This window comes from Cryptomeria japonica, chromosome 3 (genome assembly GCF_030272615.1).
Source record: "Cryptomeria japonica chromosome 3, Sugi_1.0, whole genome shotgun sequence".
NCBI lineage: Eukaryota > Viridiplantae > Streptophyta > Pinopsida > Cupressales > Cupressaceae > Cryptomeria > Cryptomeria japonica.
The window spans coordinates 365,313,138-365,330,852 of record NC_081407.1 but is presented as its reverse complement, the minus strand read 5'-3'; the positions used below and the strand labels follow the sequence as shown (position 1 = coordinate 365,330,852).

General features: G+C 37.5%; 1 protein-coding gene across 2 annotated transcripts in view; it reads left to right on the top strand.

Annotated features, from left to right (window-relative positions):
- The window catches only part of LOC131080026 (uncharacterized), a 107,488-nt gene that overhangs the window by 42,156 nt on the left and 47,617 nt on the right, over nucleotides 1-17,715 (top strand). The window contains exon 7 of one of the 2 annotated variants that reach the window (XM_058018117.2): nucleotides 12,115-12,330. In XM_058018117.2, coding sequence (XP_057874100.2) covers nucleotides 12,115-12,330 — 216 coding nt within the window. The remainder of the gene's footprint in view (nucleotides 1-12,114; nucleotides 12,331-17,715) is intronic. The other variant, XM_058018118.2, reaches the window with a different exon arrangement.

The window sequence follows — 17,715 nt, the reverse complement described above, 5'->3', positions numbered from 1 at the left end:
CTCCATAAGTTGTCCGTACACTTCCTTGCTGGGCATCTAGGGTTTTGAGGAGCTGTGTTTTGTTGTTTGTAGGCGTTTCGGTCTGCAACTCCTTTCCTATCCTCAATGCGGCCTTTGTGGTAGATAGTGAAGGTTGGTGTTCAGGTTTCCTAGTGCCAATTTACCAATTTCAATGCCAGTTTAGTCTTTTCTTTGCTGCATTTTTTGGGTATGTTTGAAATACATTTGTAATGCTATTTTATGAATTGGGTTGTTCATACTTTTAAGAAATATTGTGTTATCAAATCAGAAATTAAATATGGAATATTTCAGCCTTGTGGGTTTCTGTATATTGTCAATTTTATGAGTTGTTTAATTGGTGCAAGCTTATATAAATTCTGCACTTTCTATATCATTCAAGACAATTGCAATACTCAAACCAAAAACAGAAAATAAAAACCAAAAACTCAAGGCAAAACATGGGAGCATAGTATAGTGGTATCAAAGTGGTTTATCTTGCCATCCTGGAGGATACATAATGATAGAATAGTGATATGTGAGGGTTAGACTAGCAACCTTTCACACAACATTATAATACTCCCAAAAATAGGTTTGGCACAATTTTGGTTGCAGAGGAATAGAGGGCAGTAGAGGGATAAAATATTACAAAGAGAGATTTCTGAATTTGTTGGATGCTTTGGTTAGAGGGCAACAAGTTGCAGAACAAAGAGCACAACGAAATAAGCGTTTGGATCTACTAACAAAAAATGATGGCTCGACAAATGGAGATAAATATTGGTGCAAACATTAATGGAGGCAATAATGGGGGTAATAATGGCCAAGGAGAGAACTCGGTTCATGGTGGAGTTCCAAATCAGCAAACTAGAACCATTGCCTACTTATGCCTACTTTTGCACCTAGGACATGAACATCAGTTGATAAGGAGCCTCAAAGAACATATTTGCAGAACAAGTTCAAACTTGATTGCGAGAATGGAGGTCTTGAGTTCCAAGCTGCTCTATCATTGGGGGACTATATTGATGTCAGAATAAAGCATAGACCTTGCACTAGTGATAGAACATAGAACTATGATTTACGAAAGGTGGGAAAATTGACTCTTATTATGATGGTTCGGGGAAGACTTCAGCTAGAGTTTGAGTCTAGAAGGTAGATACCTATTTTTAGCTCAATCTTATGCTAGAGCAAGAGGCCATTAAATATGCAGCTATACATCTTGATGGCATTGCACGAGTGGTGGCATGATGGGATGATGACCATGGGGCATGATAGAATCACCTCTTAAGCAGATTCTACAGAGAGGTTGATTGAAAGACTTGATAAAAAAGACTTAGAGTTGCATTTCAAAGAATTGGCACAACTGAAGCAACGGGGTTCAGTTGATACATATATTGCAGTCTTTTAGAGACTTGTAGTGTTAGTCACTGATATTTAAGAGATGAGACTCGTAGTTCTTTTAATGGATGGGTTGACATATCCATTGAGAGGTTGGATTAAGGCTCTTATCCCACCTACTCTACAGGAAGCTATAAAAAAGACTAGACATATGGAGGCTTCTACTTCTAGAAGCAAATTTTAGTCTAAGAGTTCCCACATAAAAAGGACAAAGACAAAAAGGGAATCACATCAGCCATGCAATGATTCAAACAGGTTGGATAGGGAGCAGATGCATGACCTCAAAAGGAGGAAATTGTGCTTCCATTGCATAGAATTTTAGGACCCCCCCATAAGTGCACAATGTAAGTGAAGGCTAAGCAGTTGGAGTATTTTTCTGTTGAGGAATCTGCTTTAGAAAAATCAGATCATCTATCTAATTCAGAGAGTAGTGAAGAGGAAAACACATTAGAAGAAGAATTCAGGGATGATAGAACCATTGCACTACTTACTAGTGCTCAAAAGGCAATCACTTTCAAGGTGAGAGGTGTAATTTAAGGGCAATGAGTAGTTGCTTTAATTGATACATGTGCTACACATAACTTCATTGATGAGAGGTTTGTAGTCACGAGGTGATTGCAAATAGAAGAGCCTGATGGGCTCAAATTGATGGTAGCTAACAGGTATAAGCTTCCTTGTACTTGTAAGATTTCTAATCTGATTATACAATTGTGTGATAATGAGCTAACAAACAAATTATATTTGGTTGACATGGGGGACAATGATGTTATTCTTGGCATGATAAGGATGTTTTCTCTTGTAGAGTTCTCTTTCAACTTACAAAAGTTAGAAACTATGGTCAAACACCGCAATAGGAAAGTGGTACTTTGAGGACTTTCAGATGGAGTGCATAGAGTGGTATCATTGAAGAGGATTGTACTGGCCCTTTTTTGAAATAGGATTTAATTTTAAATTATAATAATTATTATAAAATATAAATAAATAAATAAATAAATAAATAAAAAATTAATAATAATATACTATAATTACAAGTTAATTAATTTTATTGAAAAGTCAAGAGGCATGCTATGAATAGTTGTGACTCATCCAAATGTGAGATAGAAAAGGGAGAAGAGTTTTATTGAAAGAGGCAAAAAAAGAGGAAGGGAATAAAAGGAAGCAACATTTAATCTGTAATCAGAAGTGCAGTTCTAATTTGAAAGATAAGACAACGGATGTAGCCATGAAAGCAACAATTATGAAAGGGTTGTGTAGGTATGTTTGTTGTTGCGCAAAAAGCTCGAGCTATCAACGCTCGCTACAAGCGCTAGACTTACCAAGATCTACGGGAGGCGATTAAGCCATGTCGCGAACCTCGAAGGAGGTGCTGACCACCCAGTCAACAATCTCCCCCTTAGCACCAACTGAGGGTTCCGCATCAACGGAATGAAGGAGACCTCCTGGAATTCGAACCCATGATCCAAGGCTTTGATACCAATTGTAGGTATGTTTGCCATTGCGCCAAAAGCTCAAGCTATCGACGCCCGCTGCAAACGCCAGACTTACCTAGATCCACGGGAGGCGGTTAAGCCATGTCGCGAACCCCGAAGGAGGTGCTGACCACCAAGTCAATAGGTTGCACTAAGAGTATTTAAGAACAGCAATTAAGATTATTTAAGGGGCAATTAAGAAAATGAAAGAGACACCACTTAGGGAAAGAAAGGAGGCCACTTCAAAAGACATAACCCTTCAGCAGAGAAGAATGATATTTAAGGAGAAGAAAGGCATCAACCCAAGGATCATCAAACCAAGAAGAAGATCAATCGATCCATTCAAGGAAGCATCAAAGTTTATAACTGATTTCAAAATTAATAAAGAGAGGAAGCCAACAAACTTGATAATAGTAAAGATCTAAATCAAGATTTAAAGTTGGCAATTTGCATTTTCTATATATACTTCGTACCTTGTTGGGAATTCTAGGACACAATAGAGTAAGATCCCATTGGGGGCCATACAAATGGTATCGAAGCATCGTTCTTGCTAGCCTGGGGGACATAGGATAGTTAATGCAAACTAGCCAAAAGGCTCGAGGGCGTTGGAAAGAGAAAGGAAGCAATTTGTTGAATATCATTCCCATTCAAGGCAAAATTGAGCATACTTATGAGCAGCAAGATGGGGTTACGACCACTTTCTGGCTCTAAAAGGCTTATGAGCATCAAGAAGGGGTTAGGCCCACTTTTTGGCTCTAAATGGCTTATGAGCAACAAGATTGGGTTATGCCCACTTTCTGGCTCAAAATTTATTATGGGTAGAAGGATGGGTTTAGGCCCACTTTCTACTTCAAAATGGATTATGGGCAGAAGGATGGGGTTAGGCCCACTTTTTGGCTCAAAATGGATTATGGGCAGAAGGATGGGGTTAGACCCACTTTCTGGCTCAAAATGGATTATGGGCTAAAGGATGGGGTTAGGCCCACTTTCTGGTTCAAAATAGATAATGAGCAGCAAGATTGGGGTTAGGCCTACTTTCTGGTTCGAAAAGAAAAGAGAAGGGATCTAACAACACGTGTATTTGTGTGTATGCTTCGTGTCTGCATATATTCATGTGTATGCTTCGTGTTTTTATGTGTATGCTCCGTGTTTGGTTCATACTTGATGTGTTTTCAACAAGTTTATTCCATGCGTGTTTCCAAATCCATTTCATATAGGGAATCATTTTGAACACTCCATGATAAGGACAAGCAATCTTGGGTGGGGTGGACTGTAATGCTCCTTTTCTGAAATATGATTTAATAATTAATAATAATAAATAAATAAAATATAAATAAATAAATAAATAATAAAATATAATATACTATAATTACAAGCTAATTAAGTTTACTGAAAATTCAAGAGGCATGCTATGAATAGTTGTGACTCCCTCAAATGTGAGATATAAAAGGGAGAAGAGTTCATTTGAAAGAGGCAAAAAAAAGAGGAAGGGAATAAAAGGAAGCAACATATAATTTGCAATCAGAAGTGCAGTTCTGATTTGAAAGATAAGACAGTAGATAGAACCATGAAATTAGCAATTATTAAGGGGTTGCACTAAGAGTTATTAAAGAACAACAATTAAGATTAGTTAAGGAGCGATTAAGAAAATGAAAGAGACACCACTCTTGGAAAGAGAGGATGCCACTTCAAAAGACATATTCCTTCAGCAGAGAAGAATGATATTTAAGGAGAAGAAAGGCATCAACCCAAGGATCATCGAACCAAGAAGAACATCAATCGATCCATTCAAGGAAGCATCAATGTTCATAACTGCTTTCAGAATAAATAAAGAGAGGATGCCAACAAACTTGATAATAGTAAGGATCTAAATCAAGATTTAAAGTTGGCAATTTGCATTTCCTGAATATACTTCATTCCTTGTTGGGAATTCTAGGACAGAATAGAGTAAGATCCCAATGGGGGACATTACAAGGATGGAGTGGCTGATTAGGCATGATTAGGTAGAGTGGGCAGCATAGTGTGTCATCATGCCAACTGTTCCTACAATTTCAGATTTGCAAAAGAACAGTTATTATCCAGATATTTAGAGGTTGCTATCTAATCATAGCAAGGTGTTCGGGTGTATCCTTCATGGAGTGCCACCTGAGAGGGAAATAGAGCATGTCATTCAGCTAGAGAAGGAGCCAAACCAGTAATTACTACTCCTTATTGGCATCCGAAGAGATTAAAAATGAAATAGAAAAGGTAATTAAGGAGTTACTAGAGATGGGGCACATAAGACCTAGCAAGAGCCCATTCAACAATTATTTTGGTGAAAAAAAGCTGGAACAATGTGGATATGTATTGATTATAGGGCCCTGAACAAAAAGACAATAAAAAACAGGTATCCAATTCTTAGGATAGATGAGTTGATTGATGAGTTGCGTGGGGCTTGATACTTTTCTAAGATAGATTTGAGGTCAAGGTATCATCAGATTCGAATGAGGAAAGAGGATATTGAGAAGATTGTTTTCAGGTGCCATTTTGGGCATTTCAAATTTTTGGTAATGCCCTTTGGATTGACGAATGGATTGTATGAATTAGGTGTTTAGGAAATAGTTGAGGAAATTTATTTTGATATTTTTTGATGACATCTTGATTTTCAGTAAGAGTTGGAAGGAGTATATGCAACATCTTAAGGAGGTATTGAGCATCGTAGAGAGTGAGTCTCTATATGCTAAAGAGTCTAAATGTGACTTCGGGATGACAAAGCTTCTTTATATGAGTCACATCATCAGTTAAGAGGGAGTGAGAATCGACCTCGAGGAGATTAATGCTATTGTTGAATGACGTACTCCAAATCTCACACCACTGAAGGGTTTTTTTGGTCATTGTGGATTCTACAGGATGGTTGTTAGATGCTTTCCATAGATTGTAGTCTCACTCACAGATTTGACCAAGAATGGGGCCTTTGAGTTGTTTGATTCAGCAAAGTGTTTTGAACACTTCAAAAAGTTAATGTCTACATGCCCAGTATTAGCAATACTTGATTTTTCCAAACCTTTTGAGTTGGAGTGTGATGCTTTAGTAGAGGGGACAAGAGTGGTTTTGATGTAGGAGAAGCACCCCATCGCTTTTGAGAGCTGAAAGTTAAGGGGTGTGGAGAGAAGCTACTCTGTTTATGATAAAGAGATATTGGACATTATGTGTGCCTTGCCAAATCTAGACCATATCTAGCTGGGGTCAAGTTCATCATCAAAACATACCACAATAGCATCAAATTCTTCATGAACCAAAAGGCTAGTCCAACAACATGATGAAATGTAGAGCCTTAGGATTTGAAACAAATTGATAAGGATCAGATTGCATGCATAGGGATGGGGGACTTTTCACAAGAGCTAACTGCGTTTAGCTTTTATGATGATGAGTATGCAACAACATTTGCATTAGACAATGAGCTTGATTGGCCATTGTGTTTTGTGTCTCAATGCTTCTTTGTAGAATTGCACTTTGTATCTTGAACATGGTGAATAATATAAATAATAGGTTGCATTTTCTTGTTGATTATTTTATGAATTGATTTTCACATTATCAAACTTAGTATAAAATTTGAGTTGATTTTACTCATTATTTACATAACTGATAAATTGCAACTTCTTTTTTCGTTTCCTATAATTAATTCTTCAATTATTAACTTTTATATGTTATTATAAATGTGGTCCACCCGCTGTTATCAAAACAGAATTTTTTCTGGTGTCCCCGTGACACATAGCCCTTGTAATATTCCCATTTTTTTTTAATTTTTAAAGCAAGATCACAGTCACACCAATCTCCCGTTAAGGTTAGAACAATGTAATCCAAACAACTGAAAGGAACCCTACACCTTTTGATCACCGAGAGCCAAAACTGGGAGGGTGAGAGCATACGGTAGCAGGGGATCGTTAGCCACAAACTGCTGAAAGTAATGATTACAATAATGGGCGGCAAGCCAGCCCCTTCCGCTTATCTAGCAGGTAAACAAGATACTTGGCGGTAAACCAGCCAAGGCAACAAGAGCACACTCAACACGAATCACTCTACCACAATGTTTCAGCGGGAGGACTGAACACATCAATAAAGCTCAACTCGACCGCTTATGCAGCGGGAGGATCATTACAAACATAATATCACTCAACCACTTACTTAGTGGGAGGACAAAGCAACAAAACTGAATTACATAACAAGTAGGCGGCCAGCCTCTTCCACTTATGCAGTGGGCAAGCAACACTCCAGAAATGGTTAGTAGTACTACTACTTAACCTTACAATATAGAAATAGAGAGATAGAATAGAGAAGTAATGCTGTCCAATGCTGATAAATATCTCCAAACAATTACTAACTCCCAAAAGATCCTTGAACATGTAATTATGAAATTCTAGGATCAATAACACGCAGACCAGCAGCTTCAAGAAACTATGAAATGCTCATATCTCTCTCCCAACTCACCCAAATCACTCCAAATCACACCCAAATCACACCCAAATCAACTAATCTGTTCACACTTCGAAATGCACACCCAAAAGCCAACTTCTGGAAATCCGTAATTTATGACAGCAAGCTGGAAATGCACAACCAGCAACACCAAGACACACTAAATGCATAAAACTCACTCACAACTCACACAAAACATCCCCAAAAACTCCCAAACTGCAATATATCATAAGTGATCGAGTACAAATAGAAAAATGACCTCTATATTTCTCAACCACCACAACTTGCTTCCAAATGCTCACACAAAGAATGATGCCTAGGTTGGGAAGTTCAATTTGCATGATAAAATTGAACACTCAAAGTTTAGAGCTGAAAATAGACAAATGTCATCGCCTAGGACATAGAAAACCAAAGAGCCAATGCCCAGAAGCAACGGGAGATCACACAGAGACTTATGAACGAAAGTATGCTTCAGCCATGTCGTCCCTAGCAGCCTGGAAACACACCAAAATTTGAACTACAACAAAACCAACAATCCCACACTTCAACAAAGTCACTAATATAACTGGAAGATCATGGAAAACAGCTAGGTACTGTCTTGCAAGTACGGAATTGCACTTAGCTAGGAAGACTCACTTCGAAGCTCAAATTTCAATTGCCAAATCGGCAGCATAACGGTATAATTTCTTTAAGATGTCCAAACGAGAGGCCAAGCACCTGTATTTAAAGATTTTTCCCTTTGAAATTCAAATGTAATTGCTCTCAAATTCGTCCATATCTCATTGCATTTCATTTTCCAAAGTGGACCCAAGAATGGCGTCCCCCTTCAAGTCAAAACCACGCCTAGCCAAAGGGGACCATGATTTTTGACATAACATATACTTTGCTAAATAAAATAAAATTTCCTTATTCATTTTGGTGTCCCCCTTCATGACACAAATAATTCGCCTAGCGGACTTAGGAGAAATCACATCATGCACATTTCCAATGTCGTTAATCAGTAATAAAAATAATAAAATAATAAAATATTAAACCTTAGGATAAGAAAATAATATTTAATTAAATCACTTATGACTTCAATAATGATTATCAACAAAATCCAGAATGAAGCTGAGCAAAGAAGACCACTGAACTACTCCAGGATAAGGACCCTGTCCAAGATTGCTAAAAATAGAAATGCTCAATACTTCCACTTACTAAAAATAGTAAGTCATGAAATACTCATCTAAACAGCCAAACCCTAACTTACTAAAAATAGTAAATTCACACTTCGCCATAGAGTCAATTGCATGTTATGCCACCCTGAAGTTCATGAAAAACCCAGAAGGAAACCATAAACAGAACTGAAGAATTCCCTCCTGATAAACCCTAAAAAGCACATGCAAAACTCCACAAAAGCTGGAAACCCCAATTCTCCTTTCTAAATAGCCTACGGGTCTCCGGAATAGGCCAATGGACTACCGAATGCACATCACTGAGAAGGGGACATTACAGCCCCATCCTTGAAAATTCAGAGTAACACTGATTTTTATGCATTATTGTTTGATAGTCATCTACAAAAAACTAGGAAGAAGCCGTTGTGGGTATCCACTCTACAAAAATCAAATGTAATCTTTGACATGATATATAAAAATTGTTTCACTAAGAAAATGGCTAAAGGAAAAATGGATTGACTATATCAAAGTTATGAGTTACATCTGTGCATTTTGAGAAGGCTGAGTAAATATACAGTAAAATTGATCTGATCCTTGTCTATCCTTATTGAATGAGTTTATTGATACTACTTGACAACATTACTTTCAAGTAAATACAATATTATTTTGTTAGCATCATTGTTGTTTGGTTTGAATATTGTAATGTTCCCTTCTCGCACCTAGTCAGTTTGGTTTCTTGTTAGCCTATTTTTGGGGTTCCCATTGGCTACACAGTGTTGGTTAGGGGACTCATTGTTCAGTGGAGAGCTCGAGCCTGTTGTTTTTTATAATATTAAAGATAGTATGAAAACTGAAATACAGATCCAAACATGATAGGGTTGGGACAACATTATGCTGTCATCAAAAAAGAATCAAAAAATAATACTGTCATTAAGGCCACGTAGGGCTATAACACTGTTTACATCGCTGCCAGCTATATAAGGTCCTAGAGATATCATAATACAGTATACTAAGTTGTCTACTGAGGTAATGCAGATTTCACTTCATATGCCAAAAATGGTATTCATTCTTCCTCCTTAGTAGTTCCTGCTTTCACTATATTGATCTAGGTCCCCCCATCCAATGGGAGGGTCAATAGTAGATATTTTTTCATTGGAGTTGATCACCTCCATAGCTGAGCTTTCTCCCTGGTTCATGTAATATCTGGTTCTCTCATCTTGGTTGGTGTGTTTCGACGACATTTCTATTTTTGGCATATACTATTTTTAGTAAGTGCTATTTTGGGCACTTGGTGTCAGTTTCAATTCCTTGTTTGCTTCTGTGTGAAGTGTTCTCGATTTCAGTGCTTTGGTGAAGTTTCTAATGTTATGCGAACAATATTATATATTTGTCACTAAAGTGACGAAAAAGTGATTTTTATTTTATAACTTAAGTGATAAATGTTTTATAAAGTGTGCCTCAAAGGGGGATGCCTAGGCAAGGGGGAAAACATAAAGTGTTTTTAAAAGATATATTGAGGGTCATTGAGGGAAATATAATATTTTAAAATTTGAGTTGCCCTAATTTTCACTCCAACTCTATAAATTGGAGTTTGGTCTCTCATTCTTCCATTCTGCTTATGCATACATTGTGAGATGTTGCTGGATGATCTCAGAGAGTTTTCTTGGTGATTGTTGAGGACAATTACCCTCTTCAGCTGAGCTGGTTTCGATGGTGCAATATCCATCCTTGCTGGTTGTAGCTTTCAATTTGAGTTTTTTGTGATTTTGGCTTGAAGTTTGGTGATAAGGGTTTGGAGGAGATTGAGATTTATGAATTGTTTTGAAGAGGGTATTCAGTTTTTGGTGTGTTTAATCCTTTTTGGGAGTTCTGTTCATGTTTGGTGAGTTTTGGTCATTTTCTCATTGCTGGCCCTACCATATCAGCTACATAGGAAACAATAGTTTTGCACATATTCAAAGGAAGAATCATTTTCTGCTTGTGGGTATTGACTCATAGGGTTTCTAGCTGCTGGGCGACCCTTTTTGATATGTTATAGGTAATTTTTGATGCACAGTTGAATTAGTAGCTGAAATTGCCCCTATTGGAGGTAGCGCCCACCTTGGTATTGACACGTGTGGTGTTTAGTCTGTTTAATCTGCCCTCTTTGGTCTGCAAATTGTCTTCTTGGAGGCATCTAGGCTTCCAAAATAAATCTGGAAGTGTTCATAAGAGTTCGTGGCCTTGGGGAGTGAGAATCTTAAATCTACGTGAATTGGCCTTCTTGGTTTTGGTGCCAAGGTTGCTGTAGCAGGGTTTTTTTAAGGAGGTTTCAGAGTTGGACAGCATTCTAAGCAATCAAAGTCTGCAAGTGAATGAAATTGTATTGTTGTTGAAGCAGGCTCAAATATTTTCTAAAGCCTCTTGTTTGGATGCATGAAATCAGACTTCAGACTTCCAAGCGTGTTTTTGATCACAAATTACAATGACATCTGCATTTCCAGGTCTGCAATATTTGTAATCAGTCTGTAATGTCCCCTATTGGGATATTCCTATATTTTTGCCCAAGCACCTTGTAAATGCACAGCTCTGTTGTTTATAGCAATCTGATCTGCTGCTATACTCAGATTTATATATATATATATCAATCTGATCTTTCTTTTCCATCAGGTCTGATTCTCTGGTTATTGATTTAATGTTTCTTCTTCTTTTCATTCGATGCCTGCTTGATTATTGTATGCAGATTTGTATTTGTGTTCTGATCTCTTTGGTAAATGTTCATATCATTCTTCCAGATTTTCTTATAATTCTGATTTAGGTCTGTTCCTAAATCTGCTTTTAATTCTTCAGATATCTTGTTCTATTCCATGGATCCTTCCTTCTCAAATGAAAACTTCTCCCTTTATATCCTCCAATGTGAGGGAGAGTCACACCTCTTCATAATGGTCACAACCTTTCACAATTACCACCCTTCGAAAGAGTCACAACCCTTCATCATTGCTGCCCCTTTGAAAGGTCACTTTCTTATATTCTTCCCATAAATGCTTCGTTAATTCCTTTGCTCCCTTCTTTCTTCCTACATCCCTTTCTCCCCAAATGAAGTTTTCTTCTCTCCCTTTTATATCTCATGTTTGAGGGAGTCGCAACTTTTCATTTCATGCCTTTTGACCATTCATTAAATTTAACTAAATTTTAATTATATTAATTTTTTTAATTCTTTTATATTTAATTTATTATTATTATCTATTAATAAATCCTATTTCAACAAGGGGACATTACACAGTCAACCTTTTGATGTTATGTAATTTGATTTGAAGAGTTAATAGCAATCTTGATGATTCTGTTTACTTGTCTTTTCAATATGCTAAAGTTGAATATCTTCTAAACATCATTGCAATGAGATCTTAAATGAAACCTGAAAACAATAAGACAATCAGAAAAACAGTGCATTATCCTTTCCTATCAATCATTCAATCAGCAAACAACTAAAAAAAAAGCATTAGTCTTGTTCAATTTCTCTATTTATCGGAGTAGTTGGTAATTAGTTGTATTTAATTACATTCTGAGATTCAATTTGTCACAAAGCTGTTTTGGTATCTTGATTTGCAACTTATCTTAGTCTCCTTTATTATCTGCTAACAACTTTTGCTGTGGTGGTGATGTGTAAGGTCGTCGCAGAAAGTGTGCAAAACAAATTACTTCTGTGTATCCAGAGAATGATACAAGTTCAAAGCAGTAAGGTTCCAGCTATAAATGCCTGGGGATGGTTTATCTGGCTGCTTGGAGGTCGTGTACTGCAGAATAGACCACTTGTGAATAGCATGTTGAAAATACTAGAACAGACTTTCCTTGATACAGACATTGATGTACGAATTGCATCTCAGGTATGTAATGCAAACTCTTTATTTTTTTAATCTATTAATTGGCATATATAAAATATGGAAAATCAGTCTCATGCATCTTACTTGTCGATAAAATTGAGAAATTTAACAGGTAAAGTCTTGATATTTTTTTAAATTTAAAAACTTTGATTGCAATTATTAGTTGATATTTGCTTCTTTATTCTTAGTTTTGTACCAATACAAAACTTTCATATTGTGACAAGTTTCAAGCTAAAGTCCACCATTTTTGCAAGTTCACGTCATATTGTTTCCATTTGTGTTATTTTTTGTCTTCATAAGATCATGGAATGAAGGTTCTGAAGTTGTTCATCATAGTGAAGAAAGATAGTTTGTCTGAGAAATTCCCAGGGTAAGAGGTCGTGGACACACCTCTGTATGGGAGAGAAAGTTCTAAATAACAAGGTTTAAATCCCTTTGTTGGGGATGCCCCTGTGTGAAGAATAAATTTATTAAGTAAAAAATGTTTATTGAGGTACACACCTCAATAAAGGAAACCGTTTCCAATTCAAAAGGAGAAATTACATTGTCATTTGTCAGGTCATTGTTGTCATTTTATGACACCCTCGGTCCATCAGTGAGAACCGATCGAAGATATGTTCCATGGACCAGCGCTGCCCAGTTGATCAAGGAGAAAAGCAGTGAAATCATGGTTTGAAGTGTTGTCTTGTCGGAAGTTCCTTGGCCCTCTCTTTCTCTAGCTCGGAACTTCGGAACCTCAAGGTTCCGAGTTTCTTTGCCTTAGCTTCTTTCTTTCCTGCTCTGGAACTCCAGAACTTCAAGTTTCCGAAGTTTCCTTCCTTCCATTAGCTTTTCTTCTGTCTTCTACCCCGGAACTCCGGAACCCTCAGGTTTCCGAAGTTCCTTAGTCTTCAACCCCGGAACTCCGGAACCCCCAGGTTCCGAAGTTCCTTGTCCAACTATGGAGACCTCGGTTTCCCAGGTTCCGAAGTTCCCAAGTCTTCAACCCCGGAACTCCGGAACCCCCAGGTTCCGAAGTTCCTTGTCCAACTATGGAGACCCCCGTCTCCCAAGTTCCGAAGTTCCCAAGTCTTCAACCCCGAAACTCCGGAACCCCCAGGTTCCGAAGTTCCTTGTCCAACTATGGAGACCTCGGTCTTCGAAGTTCCCCAACTACGGTGACTCCGGTCCCCGAAGTTTTCCAAACCTACTTCCGACTTGCAACACTTCCGGATGGCGTGATCAACACTCAAGGCTTTAAATGCTTTGACAGTTTGGTGACTTATGCACTTTTTTTGTGGAGCAGATAAGGAGATTCAACGGTACCCATTCCTACAGTACGAAGCAAGGAGTCATTTTAATCCCTTTCACCGGATGAGAATGGCTAATGGGGTGAAGTTTGAGCATAGGCCAACGTTGTTGACAACTTTGATAGAAGAAGATTCTGGTCTAGAATTCCATTGAATTTGATTAGGATATCTGAAGTCTTCAGTGTAGTAGATCAACTTGAGGAAGATAATGAATATGAGCAGCCACACTATGCCAACCTGAAAAACGAGCCTCTTGCCCTAGTGGACTGGACAGATTCTGAGAGATCCAACTTGGGTGATTTAATGAGACCCAAATTGAATACTCTAAGTGGTGGGTAGCACAAAAGACAAAGGAGCTCAAAGCGAGGAATATCTCCTTAACTTACGATCTTATGGGGACTGATGAGTCCTTATCTTCTAATCATGGTGTGACATCCAGCAATCCAAGGAACCCAGAAAGTGCTGGATCAAGGAAAATGGAGGAACCCACTGGGAATTCAGTAAGGGCAAAGGGAAAGAGATTCATTGGAGAGGAAGATGTAAGCAGGCGATAGAAGTCCAATGAAGGCCATTCAACTATTAGTGCTTCATCTACAACTCCAGTTAGAATTTTGATTGATGAACATGAACTATACAATGAAATAGGAGGCAATGAGACGAGAATCCCTTCTCCCATCATTGAGGAACCAATTCAAGAGCGTATCCCCACTAAAGTTGTAGAGCCAGAGAATCCTAAACTTGAAGGAGGATTCCAGGATGGCATAACCTCTGTGCTGAAAGGAGTTGAAGATAATTTTGATGATAGTGGCATGGAGCAATCAACCATCCCTGATTGGTTGAGAGAAAAGATGAAAGTCAAAGTACTTGAAGAAGTTCATCAGGAGGATAATACAACACTACTCTTGTCTGAGTTAAACAAGTCAAATAAAAGAAGACCATCTAAGCCAGCCAAGAAGTTTTCTTTGATCCAAAGGAGCAGTGTGGGATTCAGATCTGATCAGGTAGCAGTGCCGAAAGTAGATAAAGCTCGGGACAATATCACTCCTGAGGAATATGAGATCACTACCATAAGCCTGGGTAAGACCACCAAAATCCAAGAAGTCCAAGAGTTTGATGATTCCTGCAATACCCTTCAAGAAAGGTGAAACAAAGGAGTGGAGAAGAGAAAGAAAGCTAGAGGCCGAAAATGAGTAGTGGAAGAGGTATGTCCAGCACTTGACAAACCCTATTGATCGGGAGGAGGTACACAAACGTACACCAACAATGCCTAACAAGGGAAGATGAGCAATCAAAGTTTGAACAGAATTGCATTGCCAGGTGGGCACTTGACAAGGGAAAAATACTACTTATGGTTAGTGTTGATGTGTTTTTCATGCACATGCGAACACATAATAAAATGCCCAAAAGTATCTTATCCTCTCTTGAACAAAGTTCTTCAAATGCTTAAGATTAGCTTAAGGATCACTTGAGATAACTCCAAGGTTTATAAATGTCGAGTCACGAAGTGTGGATAACCACAGTGGTTTGATGTGATTATGCTGGGATCACAAAGGGACTTACGTTGAATTGTTGAATGCTTAAATCACTGGAACTTGATCATCTGATGTTGCAATCTTGTGATGTTTTTTGTCTTAAACTAACTTGAGTTGAAAAAAGGGCAAAAGGAAAGGGTTGAGAGAGTCTATTCTATGACTTAGAATGTAAGAAGATAGGTGAATGATTAGATGAAATCCTACTAGGCAAGGTCTCACCATCAAATTGAACAATTTGAGACAAGTTCAGTGCAATCTTTTAAGGGATAATTTAAAGATTGTAATGTCCCCATTTTTCGTGAGCATTAGAGTTTGAGGGATTAGCCTATTATTTTGACTCTTGTAGGCTAACATGTTTGGATAGAGAGTCTCAGTGTCAGTTCCACTTCTTCAGTTCAGTCTTGGGTTCAGTTCCAGGGCCTTTGTAGTTAGTGTGTGGACTTAGTTGAGGTCAATTTGGTAGTAGTGTTATCTTTAGTCAGGGCACTTGGACACATGGGGGTTATTCAGTGTTGACTCCAGCTTCAGATGACACATCAAAAGATTGAATATAGAGGGAGATATTAATATTTTAGTGGTTAAGTTAATAAATTAACTTATATGGATATTATAAAGTCATAAAGTGACTTTATTAAAATTAAAAGCTACTTTAATATTATAAAGTGATTTTTATTAAATCACGTAAGTGAATTTGGATGCCCAAAAGCAAATTAAACTATGGAGAGCAAATTAAATACATTTAAATGACTTTGGTTCTACTTTCTTGAGAAACGTGTCATTTGGAGTTATTATAAAGTTATATTATTAACTTTATTAAAGTGGGCCACTTAAATAATATAAAGTGAATATCAAAAGGGTACATCCAAGTGGGGAATTAATTCAAATGTTGCATAAAGTATATTAAATACATTTTAAATGTATTTAACTCCCTTCAAAAGTAAATCACACTTTTTGGAGAATTATGCCTTTTTGGGTTTATAAAGGCAAAGCAAACAATTCAGCCTCTATTATTGATTATTTGACATTGCTTGTTATTTTGCTTTGTGGAATTCTTTGACAAGGGTTTCAGAGGTTTGGCCATTGGAGAACGAAAATTCTTCGTGGATTTGTGATTGTGAGGCTGTGGAAGATCAGCTGAATTATTGCAATTGTGAAGGCTTCATTCAGGAGTCTTATTGTGCTTCAACAGAGATTCTTTTATCCAGATATTGCAGATTTTTCAATAAGGAAAGGGCAAATCAGGTTAGACACCCCTTTTAGCAGCATACTTCATTCAATAAGCAGTCGTACAATTTCCAATTGCTGGCCGTACAATTCAGGCTTGGCATGTGGGGTCTAGGAAAGGGACATTTTGTCCTGGAGGGTTGAAATGCCTTCCTTCTTGCATTTTGGTTGCACGATCATCAACACCTAGCACATACAGGGTATTCCATCACTTTTCTGGCTTGAAGAAATAATTTCCTGGACTTGTACACCTATATTTGTCAGTTTCCTAGTTCTGGCTGGCAAACTCCAGAATTCTTTTTTTAAAATAAGCTGAGGACCTACGGGCATATTTTATGTATGAGTTTCATTTGTAGCAATTATCTAATTCATAATATAGATTCAATTGCCCTATATTTGGTATCTATTCGGTTTTGTGAGCAATTCTTGCTTGGTGCACTTGTTATTTTTTATTCAAAATTGTTCAAAACCCTTGAAAAATCCAAAAACAAATCAGCAATAAAATTTTAGGAGAGTTAGAACCAGCAGGGTTCTTACAAAGATGTTCAAATCATTATCACCAAACATTGATCACCATTCAAGTTAATGCATAAACAATGGACACATAACAATTTGAAGTTAAGCTCATATCATTCCAGTTGACCACACAAGGCACACTTACAATCAGCAAGAGGCTAGTGGTATGGACTAAATGAATTCCGCATAAATGCATTCAACAAATTCCATCTAATTAACATGAAAGCAAATGAGAAGTAGAAGCCATGAGATTTGTTGAAATAATACATTTCACCATAACTTCAATGAAAAGAGTATCTCATTTACAAGTCTTTAACAACAATTTCTTCTTCTCCTAATCTATTCTAACTTCTATTCTATTCTTCTCCTGCTATTATTCTTCTATCAACCTCTACAAATGATGAGCTTGAGCCTTTTATAATGCTCTTAATACAATTCAATGGCTTAGATCAATTTGAGATCGACGACCAAGATTTTACAATGATACCCTAATTAGGGTTTGTTACAACAAACTCAATTCTGGCCAATGAAACAATTACAACACTTGGACACATTTTCTTTTTGGGATATTCGACCAATGGACAATGGGGGTAGGTTCCTTGAAGTTTGTGCCATCATGGACGAGTCAGGTACATTGCATCTAGACTGCTGATGTGGAACTTCTTTGATTGGTGGAAATAGTGACTGGGATGATGATTAGGATGCCACTTCAACTTGCACTTGTAGACTTGGTAGATCATCTTGAATGAATATCATTATCCAGCTCCAACAGTGACGATGATGATCTTCTAACTTTGATTAACTCTTTTGAAACTGTTCTGTTGAAT